This window comes from Labeo rohita, chromosome 25 (genome assembly GCF_022985175.1).
Source record: "Labeo rohita strain BAU-BD-2019 chromosome 25, IGBB_LRoh.1.0, whole genome shotgun sequence".
In the NCBI taxonomy this organism is placed as follows: domain Eukaryota; kingdom Metazoa; phylum Chordata; class Actinopteri; order Cypriniformes; family Cyprinidae; genus Labeo; species Labeo rohita.
Window position 1 is genome coordinate 9,131,053 of NC_066893.1, and position 21,540 is coordinate 9,152,592.

The 21,540-nt window shown below is 33.8% G+C and overlaps 1 protein-coding gene across 3 annotated transcripts in view; it reads left to right on the forward strand.

The window, feature by feature from the left end:
- The window catches only part of roraa (RAR-related orphan receptor A, paralog a), a 384,106-nt gene that overhangs the window by 242,605 nt on the left and 119,961 nt on the right, over positions 1-21,540 (forward strand). Inside the window, exon 1 of one of the 3 annotated variants that reach the window (XM_051099047.1) lies at positions 11,532-11,735. The exons of the other annotated variants lie outside the window; for them this stretch is intronic. Within the exon in view, the coding sequence (XP_050955004.1) occupies positions 11,597-11,735 (139 nt within the window). The 5' untranslated portion in view covers positions 11,532-11,596. Of the gene's footprint in view, positions 1-11,531; positions 11,736-21,540 lie in introns of those variants that run through there. 3 annotated transcript variants of the gene reach the window in all.

Below are 21,540 nucleotides of genomic sequence, written 5' to 3' on the forward strand. Positions count from 1 at the left end.
AGAAAGAAAGACATGAACATCTTGGATGACAAGGGGGGAGGGAGTACATTATCTGTAAATTGTTGTTCCGGAAGCGGAGCTCTTTTTTAAGTAAACATTTTTCTTACGCCTTGAATACATGTGGGTGTACAATTTTTTTTATTTGTGATCCTGGACCACAAAACCAGCCATAAGGATCAATTTTTTGCAATTGAGATTTATACATCATCTAAAAGTGGAATAAATAAGCTTTTCATTGATGTATGGTTGGGCTGAAATACTTGAATATCTTCTATCTAAAGGTGCAAAAAAAAAAATCTAAATATTGAGAGAATCACCCTTTAAATTTGTCCAAATGAAGTTTTTAGCAATGCATGTTACTAATCAAAAATTAAGTTCTGATATATTTACGGTAGGAAATTTGCAAAATATCTTCATGAAACATGATCTTTACTTAATATCCTAATGATTTTTGGCATTAAAAAAATTCAATGATTTTGACCCATATAATGTATTGTTGTCTATTGCTTCAAATATACCTGTGCTACTTATTGACTGGTTTTGTGGTCCAGGGTCACATTAGTAATTTTTTTTTTTCTTAATTCACTATTTTAAGAGACTTATTGACCTCAGCACACTGTTTTCAAAGGTCAATTGTTCAACAGCTTTGGTAAATGTTTTTTGGTAAAAAATTTTATTTATAAAAATACTAAACTTAAAAAAAACTTTAAACATTTTCAAAGTTAATATCTCTAAATGTAATATTTATACGAGGATTGTTTTCTTCATTATCATATCAGAACAGTTAAATCACACTGACATGTTTGGTGAACCCGCACAATATATTAAAAGGCTGAAATTAAAAATAAAAAATGGACTTCAAAACACTCTAAGGGTACAGTTTTATTTATTTATTTATTTATTTATTGGCTGTTTATGCAATAGGTTAGACTATATGATTTTATTTTGCATAAAAAAAAGAAAAAAGTTTTTTATAAATATTAATGAACAGCTTTGGTATTTTTTTATTCTATAAATATTAAAGAACTTTCAAAGATTTCAAAGTTAATATTTCTAAATTTCATATTTTTAATGAGGATTTTTTTTCTCCATGATATCAGAATAACTAAATCACCCTGACATCTTTGGTAAACCCCCACAAAATATCAAAAAGAAAAAGAAAAATTGACCTTGACACTGTCATAAGGGTCCTGTGTTTTTTGTTTGTTTGTTTGTTTGTTTTAAATATTAATGAACAGCTTTGGTAAATGTTTTTTTTTTTTTTTTTCTAAAAAATAATACAAATACTAAATAACTTTAAATTTCATATTTTTAATGAAGGTATTCTTCATTATGATAGCAGGACATTTTAAACCCCAAATGATTTAAAAAAAAAAAAAAAAGATATAAAGTTTGGACCATATGATTTTATTTCAATCAATCAATCAATCAATAACGATTTACAACTTTTTTATTTTTATTTATTTATTTATTTTGTTCTCAAAATAATAGTAATAGTAAACATCTTTCAAAGATTTCAAAGTCAATATATCTAAATTTTTTTATATATATATATATATATATATATATAAATAAATACTTAACACTTGAAGGAAAAAAATAAAATATATTGAACCTTATAATAATACGTATTTTGAACCATATCATTATTATAAACCATATAATTATTTTATAAGAAATAATAATACAAACATAACATCATGATGTCAGGACAGCTGTATTACCCTTCCCACACACAAAAAATAATTAAATAACTAAATACATTTTAAAAAGAATAATAATAATAATAAAATAAATGCTAAAATTAAAATATAAAAATATACTATTTGTAAAACAAATCATTCTACGTTTTTAAAATAATTTAATTTAATTACATTTTTATTTTTGAATGAATTAATATGGGGGGGCGGGAAGGTTTTTTTTTAGTTAGTGCTGAATAAGACTAACTGTAAACGCTGTCAACATTGCAGCCTAGACATGGGCAAGTTTTGCAGTTGTTGACTTGTTCGCACGGTAGCTGAGACATCCCACAGCTCTCTGTTCTTGAAAGGAGACGGTTGCCTGTGTGCGTTTCCTGTTTGCTGCACATCACGTTTCCTGTTTTGGTTGACATGCTACGCTCCGCCAATGCTGCGTACACAAGCTCCGCTGACCTATGACCAGTTATCTCACCTCTGCATGCACATTTAGCCTTTTACCTGAAAATCAGTCCGCCTTCACAAGCACTTGCTTGTGTCTCCATTGTCTGCTCGCTCCCGTGATCGCGCGGTGCTGTTTTATTGTCGTCTGTGTCACTTTTATTATTCTTTTCTTCTCTGATCAGTCCGTCTCTCCTGCTCGGGCGTCTCTGATTCAGCCCGACAGTTATATAACCTTTCCTCTCCCCTTCTGACATCCCAAGCGGCCATATTTCTATGAGTAAACACACTCATCTTTCTCACCCTCTATCATGGATTGATTCTGGGCTGCGTCCCCCAACTTTCCCTCCCTTCTCCCCTTCAACGAGTCGCGTCTCCCCGCGGCCACTTTCTGCATATTAGCACCCGAGGCCACACTGAGGAGGCAGATACGCATTGGCTGCCACGGCCGGTGAAAAACGAGCTTTGGAGAGGCAATAAATTGCATCCAATTTAGAGATGAAGGCAGAAATAAATTTCTCTTTTCCAAAGACTGAGAAAAGGAGAAGTGGAGGAAGGCTGGGAAAAAAAGCCTCTAGATAATTTGGTCCCTTTTTTTTATCTTGCAATATTCTTTTGAAAATTTATTTTCTATGTTATGTTTTCTTTTTTTATTTAGAATTCATGAAATAATCATGCTCTCATGTTCGAGATTGCTTTTCTGTGTTTTCGTCGGTTCTGAAATTAATCACTTTTGTCTCGGATGACATTTTTGCATCTCAACTCAAATGTGTTTTGAGTCAGCGGCAGCGTTTGGAGGAAATAAATTAATCAGACCTGATTTGGCATATACACCATTTCTTCCCTTGCCTTTTTTCACCTCCTCTTCGTCTTCTCTTCTTCCTTTTTCCTGTTTGTGTTGTTTCCTCCAGTTCACTTCATTTCGGGATCTCAAAAACTGTCCATGAAAATCCAAATCTTTTCCATCACAGAGCTTTTGGAAAACTCTGAGTGTTCAAAGTGTTTGAGAGTTAACAAAAACTAGTAATAATTAAATTATAAAACATATTATCTAAAAAAAAAAGTGATAAAAATATATATTTTAAATAAAAAATTAAATATTTAAATATTTAGAAAGCAAAGAACTTTGAACATGTGAATGTGCTGCTAAAATAACATTGAATTATTGATTTAATGTTATTATTGAAATATTAACTTGAAATCTAATGTAATATTTTAGGTAATATTAACTGAAATAATATATAAGCTATATATTTATATTTATATATATATATATATATATATATATATATATATATAAAAGTGATAAAAACATATTTTAAATAGAAAATAAAATATTTAAATAATTTGAAATCAGAGAACTTTGAACGTGAATATGCTGCTAAAATAACACTGAATTATTGATTTAATGTTATTATTGAAATAACTTGAAATCGAATGTAATATTTTAAGTAGTATTAATTGAAATAATAGATAGATAGATAGATAGATAGATAGATAGATAGATAGATAGATAGATAGATAGATAGATCACCACCCAAGCAAGGTTTATTTTAACATTTACCTTCTATTACCAAGCGTAGCCCCCTTATCAAATACCCCCTCCACCCTTTTGTCTCCAGAATTAGCAGAGTGATGGAATTATTCTCAAGTCCAATAAAATTCATCTGGGAAATAAGATATTATTATAAGCAGTCCAATAGTAATTCTTAAGGGATGGATGTGATGTTATATGAACATTCAATTACACGAGCTAATTTACGACATTAATAACTAGATTAAAAACACACCCACCCTAGATAAGCCGCTCGCTGCGCCAGCTGTTTATCACAGACTGTTCAGATCTGCCTCAGCTGAGTTTACCTTTGTTAGCGTAGCTGCTAATATGCTGTTTGATCAAAGCAGTGTCGGTATAAGAAAGCAGGAATGTCTGCTTTCGTTTAAGGGGAGTATACAAAGACATAGCACAGATGGAGTTTAACAGATCGCACCACACTGTTTTCAAATAAAAAATGAAAACTTTTTCTGTGTTTTCGTCATTTATTTACACAACAACAGCATTTTGGACCTTTGAAACCCATTTTCAAAGGTCCAAAATGCTGTTGTTTTGTAAATAAGTACAAAGTGAGATCACCATCAATCACATGTTTTCATTTTGTCGTCCAAAGCTAAGGAATTGCATACTTGTTGAAATTTGGGGCGTTTGGATCTTTTTCTGCCTGAACAATCAAAGCTGATTGGATGTGAGCTTACTAACTCCGCCCCCAGATGATTTGACTCCACCCCTTTCCACCACTTCATGATGTACATAAATGATGGCTAGAGCAGTAATTCGAGGTGCGTTCACATTAGCACATTAGCATAGCTTTCAACTAAAAAACGAAAATGTTTTATGCGTTTTGGCCGTTAGTTTACATAATAACGGTGTTTTGGGGACCTGAAAACAAACTTTTTGTAGTTTATTTTTGGAAATTTGTGAAAACGGTGAAGTCATGTATATGCGTATTATGTGTTGAGTCAGGTATGTGTTTAGGCGCGTAGTGTTTCTTTACAAAGTGACATCGCCATCTACTGGCCTGGCATCCATAATGCAGCATTTTTAGTTGTTTTTGTGGATTTTGTGTAAATCGTTTTGTTGTCTGGACAGAAAAAAAGCAAAAGAGAAATGTTTAAATTATTAGTATGCTATTGCCACGTAAATGTACTCTGAGCTTTTGTTTTATAAACAAATTACTAAAAAATGGTTTTCGCAAATTAGGGAACTGCAGAGGTTTTGAGAGTTGCTGAAAAACAAATACAAATCATAAAAATGGAAAAATAAAAAGAAATATTTTTAAAATAAAAACTATTTCAATAAAACAAACTTTCTAAAAAAAAACTATATGTAATATATCAAATTATTATATATCAATAGCTCTCGACTAAAAACGAAAACGTTTTGTCTTTTGGGGGCCTGAATACACAAACTTTTTGTAGTTTTGTAAGTTTATTTGCGTAAATTTGTGATGTCGTGCATGCATATTATGTGTTCGGTCTATAAGTATGTGTTCAGGTGCATAGTGTTTCTTTACAAAGTGATATCGCCTTCTACTGGCCAGGCATGCATAATGCAGCATTTTTACTTTTTTTTTCATTGAATTTGTTTGAATGGAATTTGTTTTAATTTGTTTTTCAAAAACGCAAAGGAAAAACGTCCCTTGCATTGTTGCTGCATAAAGAAATAAATTTACAAAAAATCTGTTTTGAAAACCCCCAGTGGTTTAGGAGGGAATTGCAGGAGGTTTGAGAGTTGCTGAAAAACGAATACAAAATAAAATTTATATATATATATATATATATATATATATATATATATATATATATATATATATATATATATATATATATATATATATATATATATATATATATATATATATATATATATATATATATATATATATATATATATATATATATATATATATATATATATATATATATATATATATATATATATATATATATATATATTTTTTTTTAGTTGTTTTCCTGAATTAGTGTGAATGGGGATTGTTCTTACAATGTCGTCGTCTGCACATAGTGTTTTTGGAGCCTAAATACAGAAACCTTTGGAAATGGTTTCAAAGTGTTTTGTAGTTCAAGTTTTTGTAGTTTATTTGTGCACATTAGTGAAAATGGTGACGTCATAAGAATATGTATTATGCGTACGTTCTATAGGTATGTGCACAGTAGTGTTTGTTTACAAAGTGATATCACCATCTACTGGCTTGGCATCTATAATGCAACATTTATAGTTATTTTTGTGGATTTCATGTGAATAATGGTCGTTCTAACAGTCATCGTCTGGATGCAAAACTTTTCAAAAACTCAAAGGAAAACTACTCAATTTTTCAAGTACAAAATGTACCCTGTGCTTTTGTTTTAGAAACAAATTACTAAAAACCTGGGTTTCACAAGCCCCCATTGGTTCATGACAAATTTGTGAAAACGTATGTTGTTTCATAGTGCAAGTTTTTTAGTTTACTTGCACAAATTTGTGAAAATGGTGACGTTATGTGCATACGTATGGTGTGGTCAGTCTATAGGTTTGTGTACAGTGGTGTTTTTTTACAAAGCGATATCGCCATCTACTGGCCTGGCTTGCATAATGCAGCATTTTTAGTTGTTTTTGTTGATTTCGTGTGAATGGGGATCGTTTCGACAATGCCGTTGTCTGGACGCAAAACTTTTCAAAAACGCAAAGGAAAAGCGTTTCAATTTTTAGTTCAATGTTGTCAAACATACCCTGAGCTTTTGTTTTCTAAACAAATTACTACAATCTGGGCCTAAATACGCAATTTACAAAAGCCTAAATACACAAACTTTTGAAAACTGTTTTTAAAGTTTATTTGCACAAATTTGTAAAAACAGTGACATCATGTGCATACGTACTATGTTTTAAGTTAGGTGCGTAGTGTTTCTTTACAAAGTGATATCGCCATCTACTGGCCTGGCATCCATAATGCAGCATTTTTAGTTGATTTCGTGGATTCCATGTGAATGGGGATCGTTTTGACAATGTTGTTGTGTGGAAACAAAACTTTTCAAAAACGTAAAGGGAAAACGTTTCAATTTTTAGTACATTGTTGTCATGTAAACATACCCTGAGCTTTTGTTTTATAAACAAATTACTAAAAATCTAGCTTTCACAAACCCCTGGTGGATCAAGAGCGAACTGCAGGAGGTTTGAGAGTTGCTGGAAAATGAATAAAAATCATTAAAAAAATAAATAAATAAAAATACACACTTTCTAAAAAAAATAATTTAAATAAAATACAACATTTTACTTTTTTTCATGCATTTTATGTGACCATTAACTGATGCAACGTGAATGTTTTGTTAAATCATTGTAATACTATCTCAAAATCTTAGCGGGTACTTCAAGTAATATTTTAGCTATTCGTAAATTATGGAAGCGGTGCTGACAGAGCACACCAAGATGCGTTCGGCTTAGCATAGCTCTCAAGTGAGCCTCCCTTTCCATAACAATGCATTTTTAACAGGGTCTGGCTAGACATGAAAAGCGCATGCATGCGTATATGCATCGTTGCAGTTTATGCTCGGTTCACGGTTGTGCGCTCGCATGTGGTGCTATGTTAATGCTAGCAACTGACAGCTGTGTCTTACCTCAGGTGACGCTTATGGAGAGACTGTATCATCTTTTCTCGTGGTCTTTTTATAGATTTAAATGAAAGACCTTTAGAGGACATTTAATGTGTTAAGTACCCCGCATCCGCAGGTATCATTTTCCAACCAGCTCAAAGATGTTTTTGCTGCGTTTGTTTGTTTGTTTGTGCTTTTTTACTCTTTTGCGGGCAGGAAATACACATGGGGCGCTAATTTTAGTTCCCCGAAAAGAACATGCACAACCACCACCAGCCTACGGTGAACCACAAGTGCGTTTGCAACTCATCCTACAAACATCAATCACAAACAAAGGTGTTAGCCACAGCCTGCTGCCACTTGTTTGGCCTTTTCTGTAAAGAAGTAGTGCTTTGAAGGTGTTCCACTTTTTATAACTACAGTGTACTATCCCTTCATGATGCTTGATAGTGATTACCTGATTGATAGTGATACCTTTGAGTTTTTTTATAGAATGTTTAGAAACTGAATCTTTATTTTAAAGGAATTTTTAATGACATCATATGAATATAATAAATACAATGTTGAATGATTTCTACATGCACTATAGTACATTTTGGGTCAGCCATTTACCAGTTATGTAAGTTTTTAAGATTTTTATTTTATTTTATTTTATTTTATTTTATTTTATTTTATTTTATTTTTTTTAAAGCTTTACAGATTATTGAAGCCATTCAGCAATGATCCTGAAATTTCAGATTTGCATCACGACAATACATTACATAAAATATGTACAAAACTGTTATTTTAAATTGTAATAATATTTCATAATTTTACTGATTTTTGTTGCTTTTTTTACCAGTTAAGTATGTTTTTAGATTTTACTTAATTTATTTTATTATTTTATTTATTATTTTTAGATTTTTTTTTTTTTAATATTTTGTTTTGAGCTTTACATATTTGAAAAAAATATACTGAAGACATTCAGTAATGATGCTAAAAATTCATTTGCATCACAGCAATAAATTATGATATATATATATATATATATATATATAATTATTAAAATATATATTAAAATAGAAAACAGTTCTTTTAAATAGCAGTAATATTTTATATTTTTACTGGTTTTTGTTGTTTTTTTAACAGTTAAGTATGTTTTTAGATTTTTGTTATATTTTTTTATTTTATTTTTTGAGCTTTACAGATTTAAAAAAAGTACTGAAGACATCCAGCAATGATGCTGAAAATTCAGATTTGCGTCACAGAAATAAATTATTAAATATATATAATTATTTAAAAAATATATTAGAGGTTTTTTTTAGCTTTACAGATTAAAATATAAATAATTACTGAAGGCATTCAGTAATGATTCTGAACATTCTGATTTACATCACATACTAAAATATATTAAAATAGAAAACAGTTATTTTAAATTGCAATAATATTTCAGAGTTTAACTGTTAAAAACATTTTACAATCTTAGTTTTAAGTTTTAACCAGTTATATATTTTTTAGCCTTACAGATGGCGAAACAGGGATGTGCAGTCAGGTCAGGTTGCAGGCCATACGCGAACCTGCATTTCCCATAAGAGCACCACAGCTCATCACCCTACTTTTGATATACTGCTTTTATACAATAGGGAAGTGTGTATATTCAGATCCAGGAAGCATATTTATTCATCCCAACTTTACCTTCTTTGACTTGGCCGTCATTTCTGTCAGCCGCTTGTTTGGACGCCACTCTGTTTTAGATCTCCGCTCTAAGACAAACACCTTTTCCTTCTCTCTAGTACTTTACCATGGACTGCCACAGAGTGAGTATGTTGCTTTGGCTGAAGGGAAATCGATGTAGTCTCTTCACGGCACACTGATTTTGTCTGGCTCCTGAGAAATAATTAAAGAGTCCCTACACCACTCAGCCAATGTGACGATGACTAGCGCTCTTACATAAATCGATAGCTGCTTTTTTCTTTTACTATTATTAATTTATTTTTTTCCCCCTCTCGCAGTAACACACGCATTCTCCTCCGGCGGTTGTGGGTCAGTGTGTCACTGTGCCATGTCAGCGATGTTGATACGTTTTGACAGGCTTTCCCCTAAAAAAGAAGAAAAACACCCTCCTCCCCCCAGCACATACAGTGGAGTGGGAGATACCATGGCGGAAATGGAGGGGGAGACGCCACACTATTCCTCCTTCATTACGTCAGATGAGCATGAAGCTGTAAGGCTAGAACTGAGGTGACCTTTCCGGCTGAGTTTTTGCACTGAGGCGATTTTTCGTTTTTTTGTTTGTTTTGTTTTCTCCCGATGTCAGGCTTCAAAATGAATGTAGCTGCACCATAAGGACAAGCGGTGTCTGTGAACACTGAACTATTACATTGAAGTATTATGTAATATTAGAAACCGGTGTTTTTTCCTACTTGAGAATTCAGATTGTTTTGAGCCAAATAAATGCTGCTCTGAATTGTTGTAGTAGTATAGCAGTAGTAATATAAAAATCATATACAAATCAGTTATTAATATATTTTTCTCTCAACAATTCAGTTTTGACCCAATGTGACAGTACTACTACTACTTCTACTATTAATAATAATAATTATTATTATAATGATAAAAATAATAATAAAATATGTTTTTATAATTAACAATAATACATTACTAAATTAATAGATTTTTAGTGACTTGTAATGCAGAAATTATATTATTAGAAAGTTGATGACAATAGTACTACTACTACTACTACTACTACTAACAATAATAACAGTACTATTATTATTATTATTATTATTATTATTAACAACAGTACTAGGAGTAACACCATCACATTGGGTCAAAACTGAGTTGTTGAGAGGAAAATATATTAATAACAGATTTTTATATTGTTATGTTGATAATAATAATAATAATAATAATAATAATAATTATTATTATTATTAACAGTACTAGGAGTAGCACCATCAGACTGGGTCACAATTGAGTTGTTGAGAGGAAAATATATTAATAACAGATTTTTATGTTGTTATGTTGATACTAATAATAATAATAATAATTATTATTATTATTATTATTATTATTATTATTAGCAGTACTAGGAGTAGCACCATCAGATTGGATCAAAATTGAGTTGGTGAGGTAAATATATTAACAGATTTTTATATTTTTATATTGATAATAATAATAATAATAATAACAGTATTAGGAGTAGCACTGTCACATCTGAATTGTTGAGGGAAAATATATTAATAACTGATTTTTATATTATGTTAAGTTAATAATAATAATAATAATAATAAAATTATTAACAGTAGTCGTAAGAGTAGTACTGTCACAGTGGGTCAAAACTGAATTGTTGAGAAAAATATATTAATAGCTAATTTGTACATTTATGTTAATAATAATAATAATAATAATAATAATCATAATATAATTATTAATAATAGTAGTAGTAGTACCATCACATACAGTCAAAATTGAATTATTGAGAGAAAAATATATTAATAACTGATTTGTATGTCGCTAATAATAATAATAATAATAATAATAATGATATAGTTAATATTTATACATTTTTGTTTTTTATTTATTTATTTATTTTAAATAACAACTTGAAGTGCACCAATAATAATTTAATAATATTTGTTAGACTTTTTTTTAGTTAGTTAGTCCAGTTAGCTATGTTTTCAGAAAGGTAGCTGAATTATTATTGTTGTTGTTGTTGTTGTTATTATTATTATTATTATTATTATTGTTATTATTATTATTATTATTATTATTATTATTCATAGTAAAACTGTATTTTCTGAAAAATAAGGTGTACCAGACACACACAAAAGGGAAGAAATAAAATAATTCTCAAATATTAAAAATATAAATATATTGCAATACCACATACAGGAGGTGTTGATGGACTGTGATGTGCTTAAGGCTTTTGGCAGCCATTAAGTAAAGACTAGCAAGGTTAGGAAGCATCAAATCAATGTATTGTGATGTGAATTGACTGCTGACTTTGATCAGCAGCCTTGGGAGTGCTTTAGCATTGAACACAGCGAGTGGGTTATGCAAATATATGGGCGGGGGCGGTACAGACACCGAGAGAAGCTTTGAGAATCAGATGCTCGTGGCTGCTAATAGTCATTACTAGCTTCCAATTTATTACAACAGCGTTCACAGACTGTTCCAAAATTATGTCCAATTTCAAAAAGAAACAAAACGTGAACCCTAACCCTAACGCACATCAAAGACTGACACAGAAGAGAAGGAATTGTTGAATAAAGACATTATTTTTGTTTTCCCATAGTTTCATAAAATGACGGTTGAAGTACTGATGTCACATGGACTATTTTAACAATGTCCTTACTACCTTTCTGGGCGTTGAATGTGTCAGTTGCATTGTAGGATCAGAAAGCTGTTGGATCTTAATTTGTGCTCCAAAGATGAACGAAGGTCTTACAGATTTGGAACGACATGAGGGTGAGTAATTAATGACAAAGTTGTCATCTTTGGTTGAACTATCCCTTTAAAGCGAAACTGAAACTACCTGCGTGTGGGACTTTTTATTAGTAACCAACATTGCATCCAACTGCGTTTTCAGAAAAGTAGCTTGGCTACATGAAATAATAAAGATATTTTGGTGAATGTGTCCATTTGAGCATCCATGGTGCAATGTGGTAGTTGTACCTCGCTCTCTGTCCCAAGGGGCTACACAGCCTCTGTTTCTCTCTCTTTCTCTACAGAGACAGCGTTCTTATGCAATCACATCCGTGACAGCTGTTGTTTTCAAATGACTTTTTTGAGGTTTGTGGTGTAGTAAAAAACACCGTAACACACTGTCATCATTTACTCACTTCATTGTGTGAAACACAAAAGTGCTTTATATGGAAAAGAGCAGTATGAACACTCTCCTAAATATCTTTTTTTTGCATTTTACGAAAACTAAAATGGCTTTGAGTAAATCATAACCAAATTTATCATTGGTAGGCAAGCTATCCCTTTAAACTTTAACATAAATCTTTGTCGCCAGTTTGTGTAAAAAAGGACCATGGGGTGGCCCAAAAGGTAGTGCCGCTGCTAGGTGCGTCTCCTAACAAGATGACTGTTCAAAGGCTTTTTTGTGCTCTGGAGAACATGAAAGACGTGTTTAAAAATTTAAAAGCCCGATCTGTTCCAGTGCTATGGAGCGGCAGAGGGAAGCAGATTTTCACATCGTCGTAATTCCCCAGTCGCTTGCTTTGTAAATTAATTAAGATGTTTATGACAGCTGCTTGCACCTAATGGAATGCTTATAGACTTTTGTCATTAATAATTACTGGACTGCAAGGCTACTTCCTTTATGTGTTGCAGGGAATGTATGGACTCTTCTATGGCTACTGTATGTCCTGCAGGTTAACCTCTTGTTTTGATGTAAGTTAGGGGTCACTACACGCTTGAGAGCTTTACGTTGAATTCCTGGTAAGCTAATTGCATCTGTTTTAGCAAGGTTTAGCAAGGTAATGACAAAAAAATGATTTTTTGTCTTGTTTGGTAAATATCAAACAAGGTACATTTACACAAGCAAAATGTATGATGTGTGCAAAATGTATGATTTTTTTTTTATTTATTTATTTATTTATTTATTTTTAACATATCAAGTCCACATCCAACCAAATGCCAAATTTATGCCTGCAATAAAAATAAAATAAAATAAAAAAATAAAATAAAAGCAATGTCAAAAAAGCTAGGAAACAGACTTCACAGCAAGGCATAAACTAGGTCTTCTATTTTTGCTGATATATAAATATATATATCCAACCAAATTTTCCAAGATATTTTTTTTCATCTAACCAAAACCAAGATTTGTACCTAAAATAAAATAAAATAAAAAATGGCAAAAAGGTAAGCAACAGACTTCACAGCAAAGCATAACGTAGTTCTTCTACTGCTATGTTTTGCATAAAACCAATGTCAAAAAGGTAAGAAACGGTCAGACTTTTTTCATAGCAAGTCATAACGTAGTTCTTCTAAAAATAAAATAAAATAAAATAAAAAATAACATAAATAATTGTATTAGTTTTTTGTATTATTAAATATAAGTCATTTTCAATTCACCATTTTTGTCATATCAAGCAAGATACATTCACACAAGCAAATTTGTTTTTACTTTTTTTTCTTACTTTTTTTTTTCAGTGTTTTAAGTACATATCCAGCCAAATTGTGCAAAATTTATGCCGCAATAAAAAATAAATAAATACTTAAAATACAATAAAATAAAATAAAAAAATAAATAAATAACTCAACTAAACTATGCTAAATTAAAGTAAAAAAAAATGTTCTCAAAATTTCCCTATAAGCTTTGTGTGTGTGTTTTAAGTACACACATTTTGCAAGATTCATGCTTGCAATAAAATAAATTCAATTTAATTAAAAAGTAAAATAAAATAAAATGCAAAGCAAAGAAAATAAAATAACAAATAAAATAAAAACAATGTCAAAGAGCTAAGACCTATAAAAAAATTTCACAGCAAGGCATAACCTAGCTCTTTTACTTTTTTACAGAATAAAATCAATTCATTTTTATTTTTAATTTTTATTAGTTTTTAGTATTATTAATAATACATTCTGAATCATATTCTGAAATATATTTAAATATGTCGTAGTATATGCAGTTATTTCAAATGACATTTATATTTTTTGCTCTGTAGCACTGTAGCTAATGTAAATTCTTCATGGCATAGTTCATGTTCCAGGTACTAATGTGGTACATACTTGCTCAACTATGAAAAGACAACCAGAAAAAGTTGAGAATACCACCATGGTAAGGTAAAGCACATGACAAAACGCTAAAGACATTTGGGAGCTACTGAGCTGGAAAAAGGGAAACTAGATTAGCCATATTGTGTTTGCTGGGAGCTGTGTGCCACACAACAATGCAGTTTATCCCGTGCAATCTTTTGCGTAACACATACTGTAGTTATGAATTTGAATTCGATTTTGTTCTCTTGCAATCAAGGACTCATGTGACTTAATTTGAATCTGAACATGAACATATTTATTTTGTGTGGCATTTAATCTGTCTAATCTGTTAACTGTATCTATCTTTGTATTTGGTAGCTATATTACACTGTAGAATATCTGCTTTACATTTCATTCTATTAGACATTTTCTCTACTTTTGACAGAGTAAAGTGTGCTTTTTAGACTAGAAGTACAATGCTGTTGGCTAGCACTGAAGCTTGTATGACGCAACCTCAATGGAGTGCTAATGTTCATGTTCTCATGTTCACAAACCAATCTTTTCCAAGAGAATGTGCCATTACAAAAACTGTCCGGACCTACAATTGCTACAAAGTTGTAACTTGGCAAGAAACTACCAAGTATCTATTAGCACTGCCAGTTTTTTTCAGTAAACAAGTGATTCTTTCTGTTAGTATACACTGTTAGCTTTGTATCAGTCAAGTGCGTTAGCGTTTTGTTATTGTTTATTGAAATCACAAAATAGCCACAGGGTGTAGTGAAGAACATTTGAGTGATTTTTGAGTTGCTGCCTAAATACCAGTCATATAACTAGTTTTGCACTGATGCCAAGACTTATTTCCTGCAGTGGAAATGGATTTGTCTTCTCATCAAAAGAGAAAGCAATATTTATACAGCCAGTGCTTTCAGACAGAAAGCCCCAGAGGCTCATGTTACTTCAGAGTCAATGGAACAAATTAATAAATAAATGGCCCCATTTCACTGATTATGAGACTTGTTATATTTTAGTGCCCTTGTGTTTCCTCAACCTCATTGTTCTCTCAGGGGAGCACGAGGCCGTATGTGCTCATAGGTGGTAATGTAGTTCCTGAACACGTATAGATTCATGTATATTAGAAAATATATTTCCTAAGTTATATATAGATTCATAGAATGACTTATGTTGAAAATTCAGCTTTGCCATCATAAGAATAAATTACATTTTAAAATATATTAAAAGGGATGGTTCACCCAAAAATGAAAATTCTGTTAATAATTACTCATCCTCACGTCGTTTCAAACCTATGTAGCGTCTGGACCAATCAGACATACATTAATTGTTACATTTAACAAATAGTCTTTAAACACAACAGGCCAGCTACATGCTGGAGCTCTGGAGACAAACCCTCCCAAAGCAACTAACACCCCAAAAGGGCTCAGTTGCCAGGACAACGATCTGATACCACAGGTTTTATTGCTTCAAGGAATGCACATCTGCCCATGCTACATTTGCCATAGGAAAGACACAATGCCTATAGAGATAGACTCCTTCCTATTCATTCACAGACAAACCTTTCTTTGACCTTCCTATCACACATAGCCCAGGTTATTGTGTACAGTATCACTGCAATGTATTTTAATTTTGTCTGTTGTATTTGTATTTGTCTTTCTACTGTTTTATGCATGTATTATGATAGATGACTAGTAGTATAACCCACCTATGTCATGCTTGGACTCTTTGAGTTCGTATTTTAATGATCTAAAAGATGGTGTAAATTAGATGTTGATACCTTTGCAACATGTTAGTGTTTTAAGAAACCTTAGTAGTTTTTGCATCAACACCCAATCGAATTACATATGCAAATTACCATGCTCACAGACAAAGAGTCGTAAACTTTCTCTCCAAAGGTGAAAGTTACCATTGGTTCATGGACCTCCTGGAGGCACAGCCTCCAGAGAGTTTAAAGGCATCGACCCCTCTCTCTTCCTTCTCTTCTTCACTTTCTCACTCGTCTGCAACATCTTCCGATTGCTGCCCGTGTGGAGGAACCCACGGGGAGCCGGAGCCAGCACAGGGCGTGCCCGGCGGGCCCGACAGGCCCAACATACAGAGCTGTGGCTCTCGACCACAAAGAGCCAGACAGTTCGACCTAACCCTGGAATTCATCTTCATGACTCGCCTCAGTCAGTCAGTGGTTCTTGGAGAACCTAAGAAGATGAGCTAGAACTCTTCAGGACTTCCCTAAGCGTGCGCCAGGCCTTGCGGCCTTGTCTTTCCATTCCTCAAAGATCACAGGACTTCAGCTGGGTCCCTCTCAGCTCTTGGTTCTTCTTCACTTTTCACATGGAAAGAAACTCCCAGTCACCAACGAGTCAGGACATCTTTGGAATTCATCACTCTTCAGACCCGGAAGAATGTGATTGCAATTCCAAAACCACCACTGCTTCAAACCACCAAGACTTTCAGAGACTGCATTTGGACACTTGTTCGACGACCAAGGCAATGCAAGTATCGTACACTTAACTAAACATACAGAGGTTTAGTATAAGCTGTAGACAGCACTGATGGTTTCACAGCAGGTGGTTAACTGACTTTTTTTTTTTCATAGCTTCATTTCCTTCTCTCTCTCTCTAACTGCTTCTCACTGACCATTCCCCCATGTATGAGTGATTTCATGTTTGTTTGTTTAGATTAGTTATGTGTTAGTCCTTCGTTAATAAACTGTTGTGCACATATTACATGAGTTTTGATTCTGATTCTGCCTTGCAAATTAATGTCCCTTTACGATTCCGATTCGAGCTACATGCTCTAATGCAATGGTACTTTAAGAAAGTTATTTTCTGTGGCCAAGAAAATATAATTTCTTAGAGTTGATATAAAGATTATACTGAATGTTCGCTGAGCGAACAGATTAGTTGATGGAAAATCGATTCTGCTACAGTTACTACTGGCAGCTGATATAAGTAATTGTAATTAATCATAATTAATTGTAATTATTTATATACATTTCCCTTTGAGCAAAATTCGCTACACCTATAAGACCTTTGTTCATCTTCGGAACACAAATTAAGATATTTTTGATGAAATCTGAGAGCTTTCTGACCTTGCATAGAGCACTCAAGGACCAGAAAGGTAGTAAAGACATGATTAAAATAGTCCATGTGACATTAGTGTTTCAACCGTAATCTTATAAAGCTATGAGAATACTTTTTGTGCACAAAGAAAACAAAAACAATAACTTTATTCAATAATTTCTTTGACGCACGTTCATGAGAAGAGAAAAAACTGTATGGCTGCCCGCATTCTCCACCAATTTTTTAGAACATTGATGCCTATGCTAGTCACACACTACACTGTAGCTTTGTTGTGACAATTTTTTTTAAGTGAAGAGATAAAAATTTGTTTTGGTCGTTGGCCGTCCACCTCATTGGCCCCCCACGTCACATATGTCCAAATAAGTGCAGGATATTGAAGCATTAAGCCTGAACCCCGTTGGCTGGAAAGTGACTTCTCTGATCGACTCGCTTCTGTAACAAGAGCCTCTTTGATCTTCACAGCACACTGGGAAGAGTGCTGGCCGAGCTCTCAGGTTTTAATTATGAAAAACATGAAAGATAGATGCGGAACTAAGTGCCAGGCACGACCGCGTACAGTAGCCTGAGAGAGAGAATTCCTCCTGCAAACATCTTGAGAGATCCTCTGATATTTCCTTCCCTTTCCAGGACTAGAGGATATGCAGTAATTCTGTGACATTAATTAGAGGATTGACAGACATGTAATTCAGCTAATAGGAAGCTTTATTACCTGAGAGGTTTGCCGGGGCAATTAGCTTTATTGGCCGGTGCAGGATATGGACCAAGCGGACTCTGTGGTCGTCCTCCCGGTTTCACCATTACAGTTTTCTCAATTCAATGAGCTGAGAACAGCATGCTGTATAGGCCAGTGTCCCTGCGGATAGTAGGGAGTGTGTTTCCTACGCCACTTTACTGAAACACACACACGCCAGCTAGACGTAGTGTCCGACTGGGATTATAAAGGATGTTTAATTCATCTGCACTCAAGCTGCTATCTTAAAAGTCTGTCTGCTTCACCATTGGAAAGGTGTCTGAGAGATGGGGGGTGGGAAAAGAAAAACATGCGCGGTAGACGTGGCCTTTAGATGTGGTTGGGTTTGGAAAGTACGACGACCCACACTCCTCAAGACGACGTTAGCTGCCTCAGAGTTCACACACTCAGTGGCTGGTGAGATGAAAGCGAAGATATGCAAGTGCTTCAGTTGCAATCCACACTGCCACGTTCAGAAGTTGATACATCTGCTGTGCTTTTTTGCTTTTTGCACTGACATTTTGAGATGAATCAACAGCAAGCGCACAGACCCGGGAAAGTCTGGGATGGAATTTCTTGTCATGTTCGTTATGAGTCATAAAGTCCGGGCTTTGCAGATGCCTCAAGAATCAACTGCTGCTTAGCCAGTCTGTGGATGCAATTGAAGATCATGTGACGTTGTGTTGTGGTTTCTCTGCAAGGACAGTTTGTTCTGACAAACATCATTTCCACTGTATCAGTGGGAGCTGCTGTTGATTTCTAAAGCTTTTTTTTTTTTTGATTAGTCCTTGATTATCTAGATGATTCATTAGTGGTGTTTGCAAAGTCATTATTATTAATACTTCTCATACTTGGGGTTAGGGTTTAAACAAACAGTGAATACTAAAATGTGGTGTAAGCTCTGTTTGACATGAATGATAAATCTAATTATGTGGCTTTTTACAAGAAGTGGTATTTCTGGATGGTTACTGGGCACTATGTGGTTTCAAAGAAATCTAAGATTAACCCTGAAATCTCCAATAACTATCTGCCTTTGCCTAGTAAGCTCTCAAAACACTTTAGCAGCCACTTAGTGAATTTAAAGGTTTGGTAATTCACCCTCCAATGTCAGCCAAGATGTTTATGTCTTTTTTACTTCAGTCGAAAAGAAATGAGGAAAACATTCCAGGATTTTTCTCCATACAGTGCACTTCAGTGGGAGCCAATGAGTTGAAGGTCCAAATTGCAGCTTCAATGCAGCTTTAAAGAACTCTACACAATCCCAGCCATGGCATAAGGGTCTTATCTAGTGAAATTATGGACATTTTCTAAAAAAATATATATACTTTTTAACCACAAATGCACATCTTGCAATAGCTCTGCAATTCACCACTTTCAAAGAGATCAGATTTACCATCAAAACATAGACTTGCATTAAAAAAGAAGGGACCTGAGTAACACCAGAACATCACTGAGTCTTGGGAGTGGATTATTTTTTTACTTAGACCATTAAGCAGGCCAGTACCACCTAGCGATGTCTTAGCAGCCATCCATAGCACCTTAGAAACCACCCAGAAATCTCCAAAAACCATCTACCTTTGCCTAGTCGGCTCCCAAGACACTTTAGCAGCCACTTAGTTTAGTTCTAGAATAAAAAATTCCTGATAATTTACCCCCAATGTCATCAAGATGTGAATGTCTGTCTTTCTTCGTTTGAAAACAAATGAAGGTTGAGGAAAACATTCTAGGATTTTTCTCCATATAGTGGACTTCAATGGGAACCAGCAGGTTAAAATTTCAAATTACAGTTTCAATGCAGCTTCAATGGGCTCTATACGATCCCAGCTAAAGAATTCTTCAACTTTGCACATTACGTAATGTTGGACAGGTCACATGTTACGTTGAAAAGGTCACATGTGGTTATTTCTTCGTCTGTGTACTCCGGTTCAAAAAGGTAGGGTAGGGCAAAAAATTCCATCTGATTTTCTCCCACAACTTTAAAATCATCCAAAGTTGTTGTTAAGTCAGGGGCATTTTTTAGGATTTTTTACCAAGCAAAGTCTCTGAGAACCTGACACACTGTACTTCTGAAGACTCCAGGTAGGTTGCAGTTCTGGAAAATGGTGGCGCTGGAGACTAAATGGTTCCTGATGGTGTCACACCTAATTCTTCACCTTAATTCCTAATTCTTTTGCAGTTAACATGCATCTTTTCTTCTCCACCTGTTTTTTCTGACTATGCAGACTCAACAAGCATTTCGCTGTCCAATGGTCAAGCCTTGACTTTGCAAATTCTTGTAATGCATTAGTATTGCATTCTTCTCATGGGCATTTAATAATTTAGACTTTTCAGTCTGGGTTAAATATCTTTTTTAGCTCATTTTATCTGTAAAAGAAAACATGCCTAATAATTATGCACACCTGAATATAAGGAGTTTTTCACTTCCAGCCTTCATGGACAATTATATATCACATATAAATGATTAAATACAAAATTAACAGTAGTTATTAAGACTGATGTGGTTTGGAATTGGTAAAATGTGTTCGGAAAAAAAATATGACCAGAATATCAACATGCCTAATAATTCTGCACACAGTGTATAATAAAAGAGAAGAATGGCTGTGTTCCAACTATATGACAAAAGTTACATCTTGATCGCTCAGCCACTCACATGGTGCGCTATGTCTAGTATAGTAGACACATGCAGATCTGAAATAACTCTTGGATATGTTTAATATAGTTCTGTATATATTTATGGTGTTTTGTTAAATTAGCTCCATAGTGTGAAGTCTGGTTAGAAAGACATAAAACTAGAATTCCGTAGCTGAACCACAGACCACAACACTATGATTTTCTCAGATGCGCGCACACACTGAAAGATTACTACTGTACTTCTCTCATGTCCGCAATTGGTTAATGCGGCCGCAATCTCTGCCTGAGGAGATGACTTTGGTTTGCTAAGTAAATAGATAAATTCATTTAATTATTTTATACGCTCCCTGTCCTGGCCTTCACTCAAGGGCAAATTTAGCTTCTCACCGTAAAGTAAACATATCTGAGCACTATGCAAGCGCTACATGGAATGTAATTCTTAGCATGGGAAATATTAGGGAAGAAAAAAATATCCAAACATGTCAGTGTAGACTCAGCATAATTTGTTTTTACGAACATGGCTAAACCGACGGCTTTAGTAGGACGCACTGTGTCGTCGAGGTCCAGTCAAGTATGTTGCAGGGTGGTCTTGTTGAATACTGGGAGCTGTGTTTATGATGGAGGTTCAGATTTCATGGGGAACTCAGCTGGGGATCACAAATGGATTACTAAGGAATGGGAATGCTGGAGTGTGGGAGAGGACGGGGACCTCCGGCCCCCCGAGTCATGTCCGCTAGCTAGCATTAATACAGAAAGGTTGAGGATTGACAGATTATAGAAGTACTTGCTATCAGATATGACTCCCAATTTAACCTGTTCATACAACAGCTACAAATAACTGAAGTCAGTCCCATTTTAGCATAGCTATTGTCCTATTAACTAGCAGTTCACACAGTATGGGTTCATCAAACTCGCTCTGAAAAGTTGGTTGTTGGAAATGTGGATCTGTGTGTGAACATTTTACAGGACTGAGAACTGTATTTTGCTATTGTGTGAACGTAGCCAGGCAGAGATGACCAAAGGGACCTTGTCTGCAATGGTGTATAGCTGTAGTGGACCACGAGCAAGTGTAGAGTCAGCAATCTGAGGAATAACTACGCATTATCCGCAT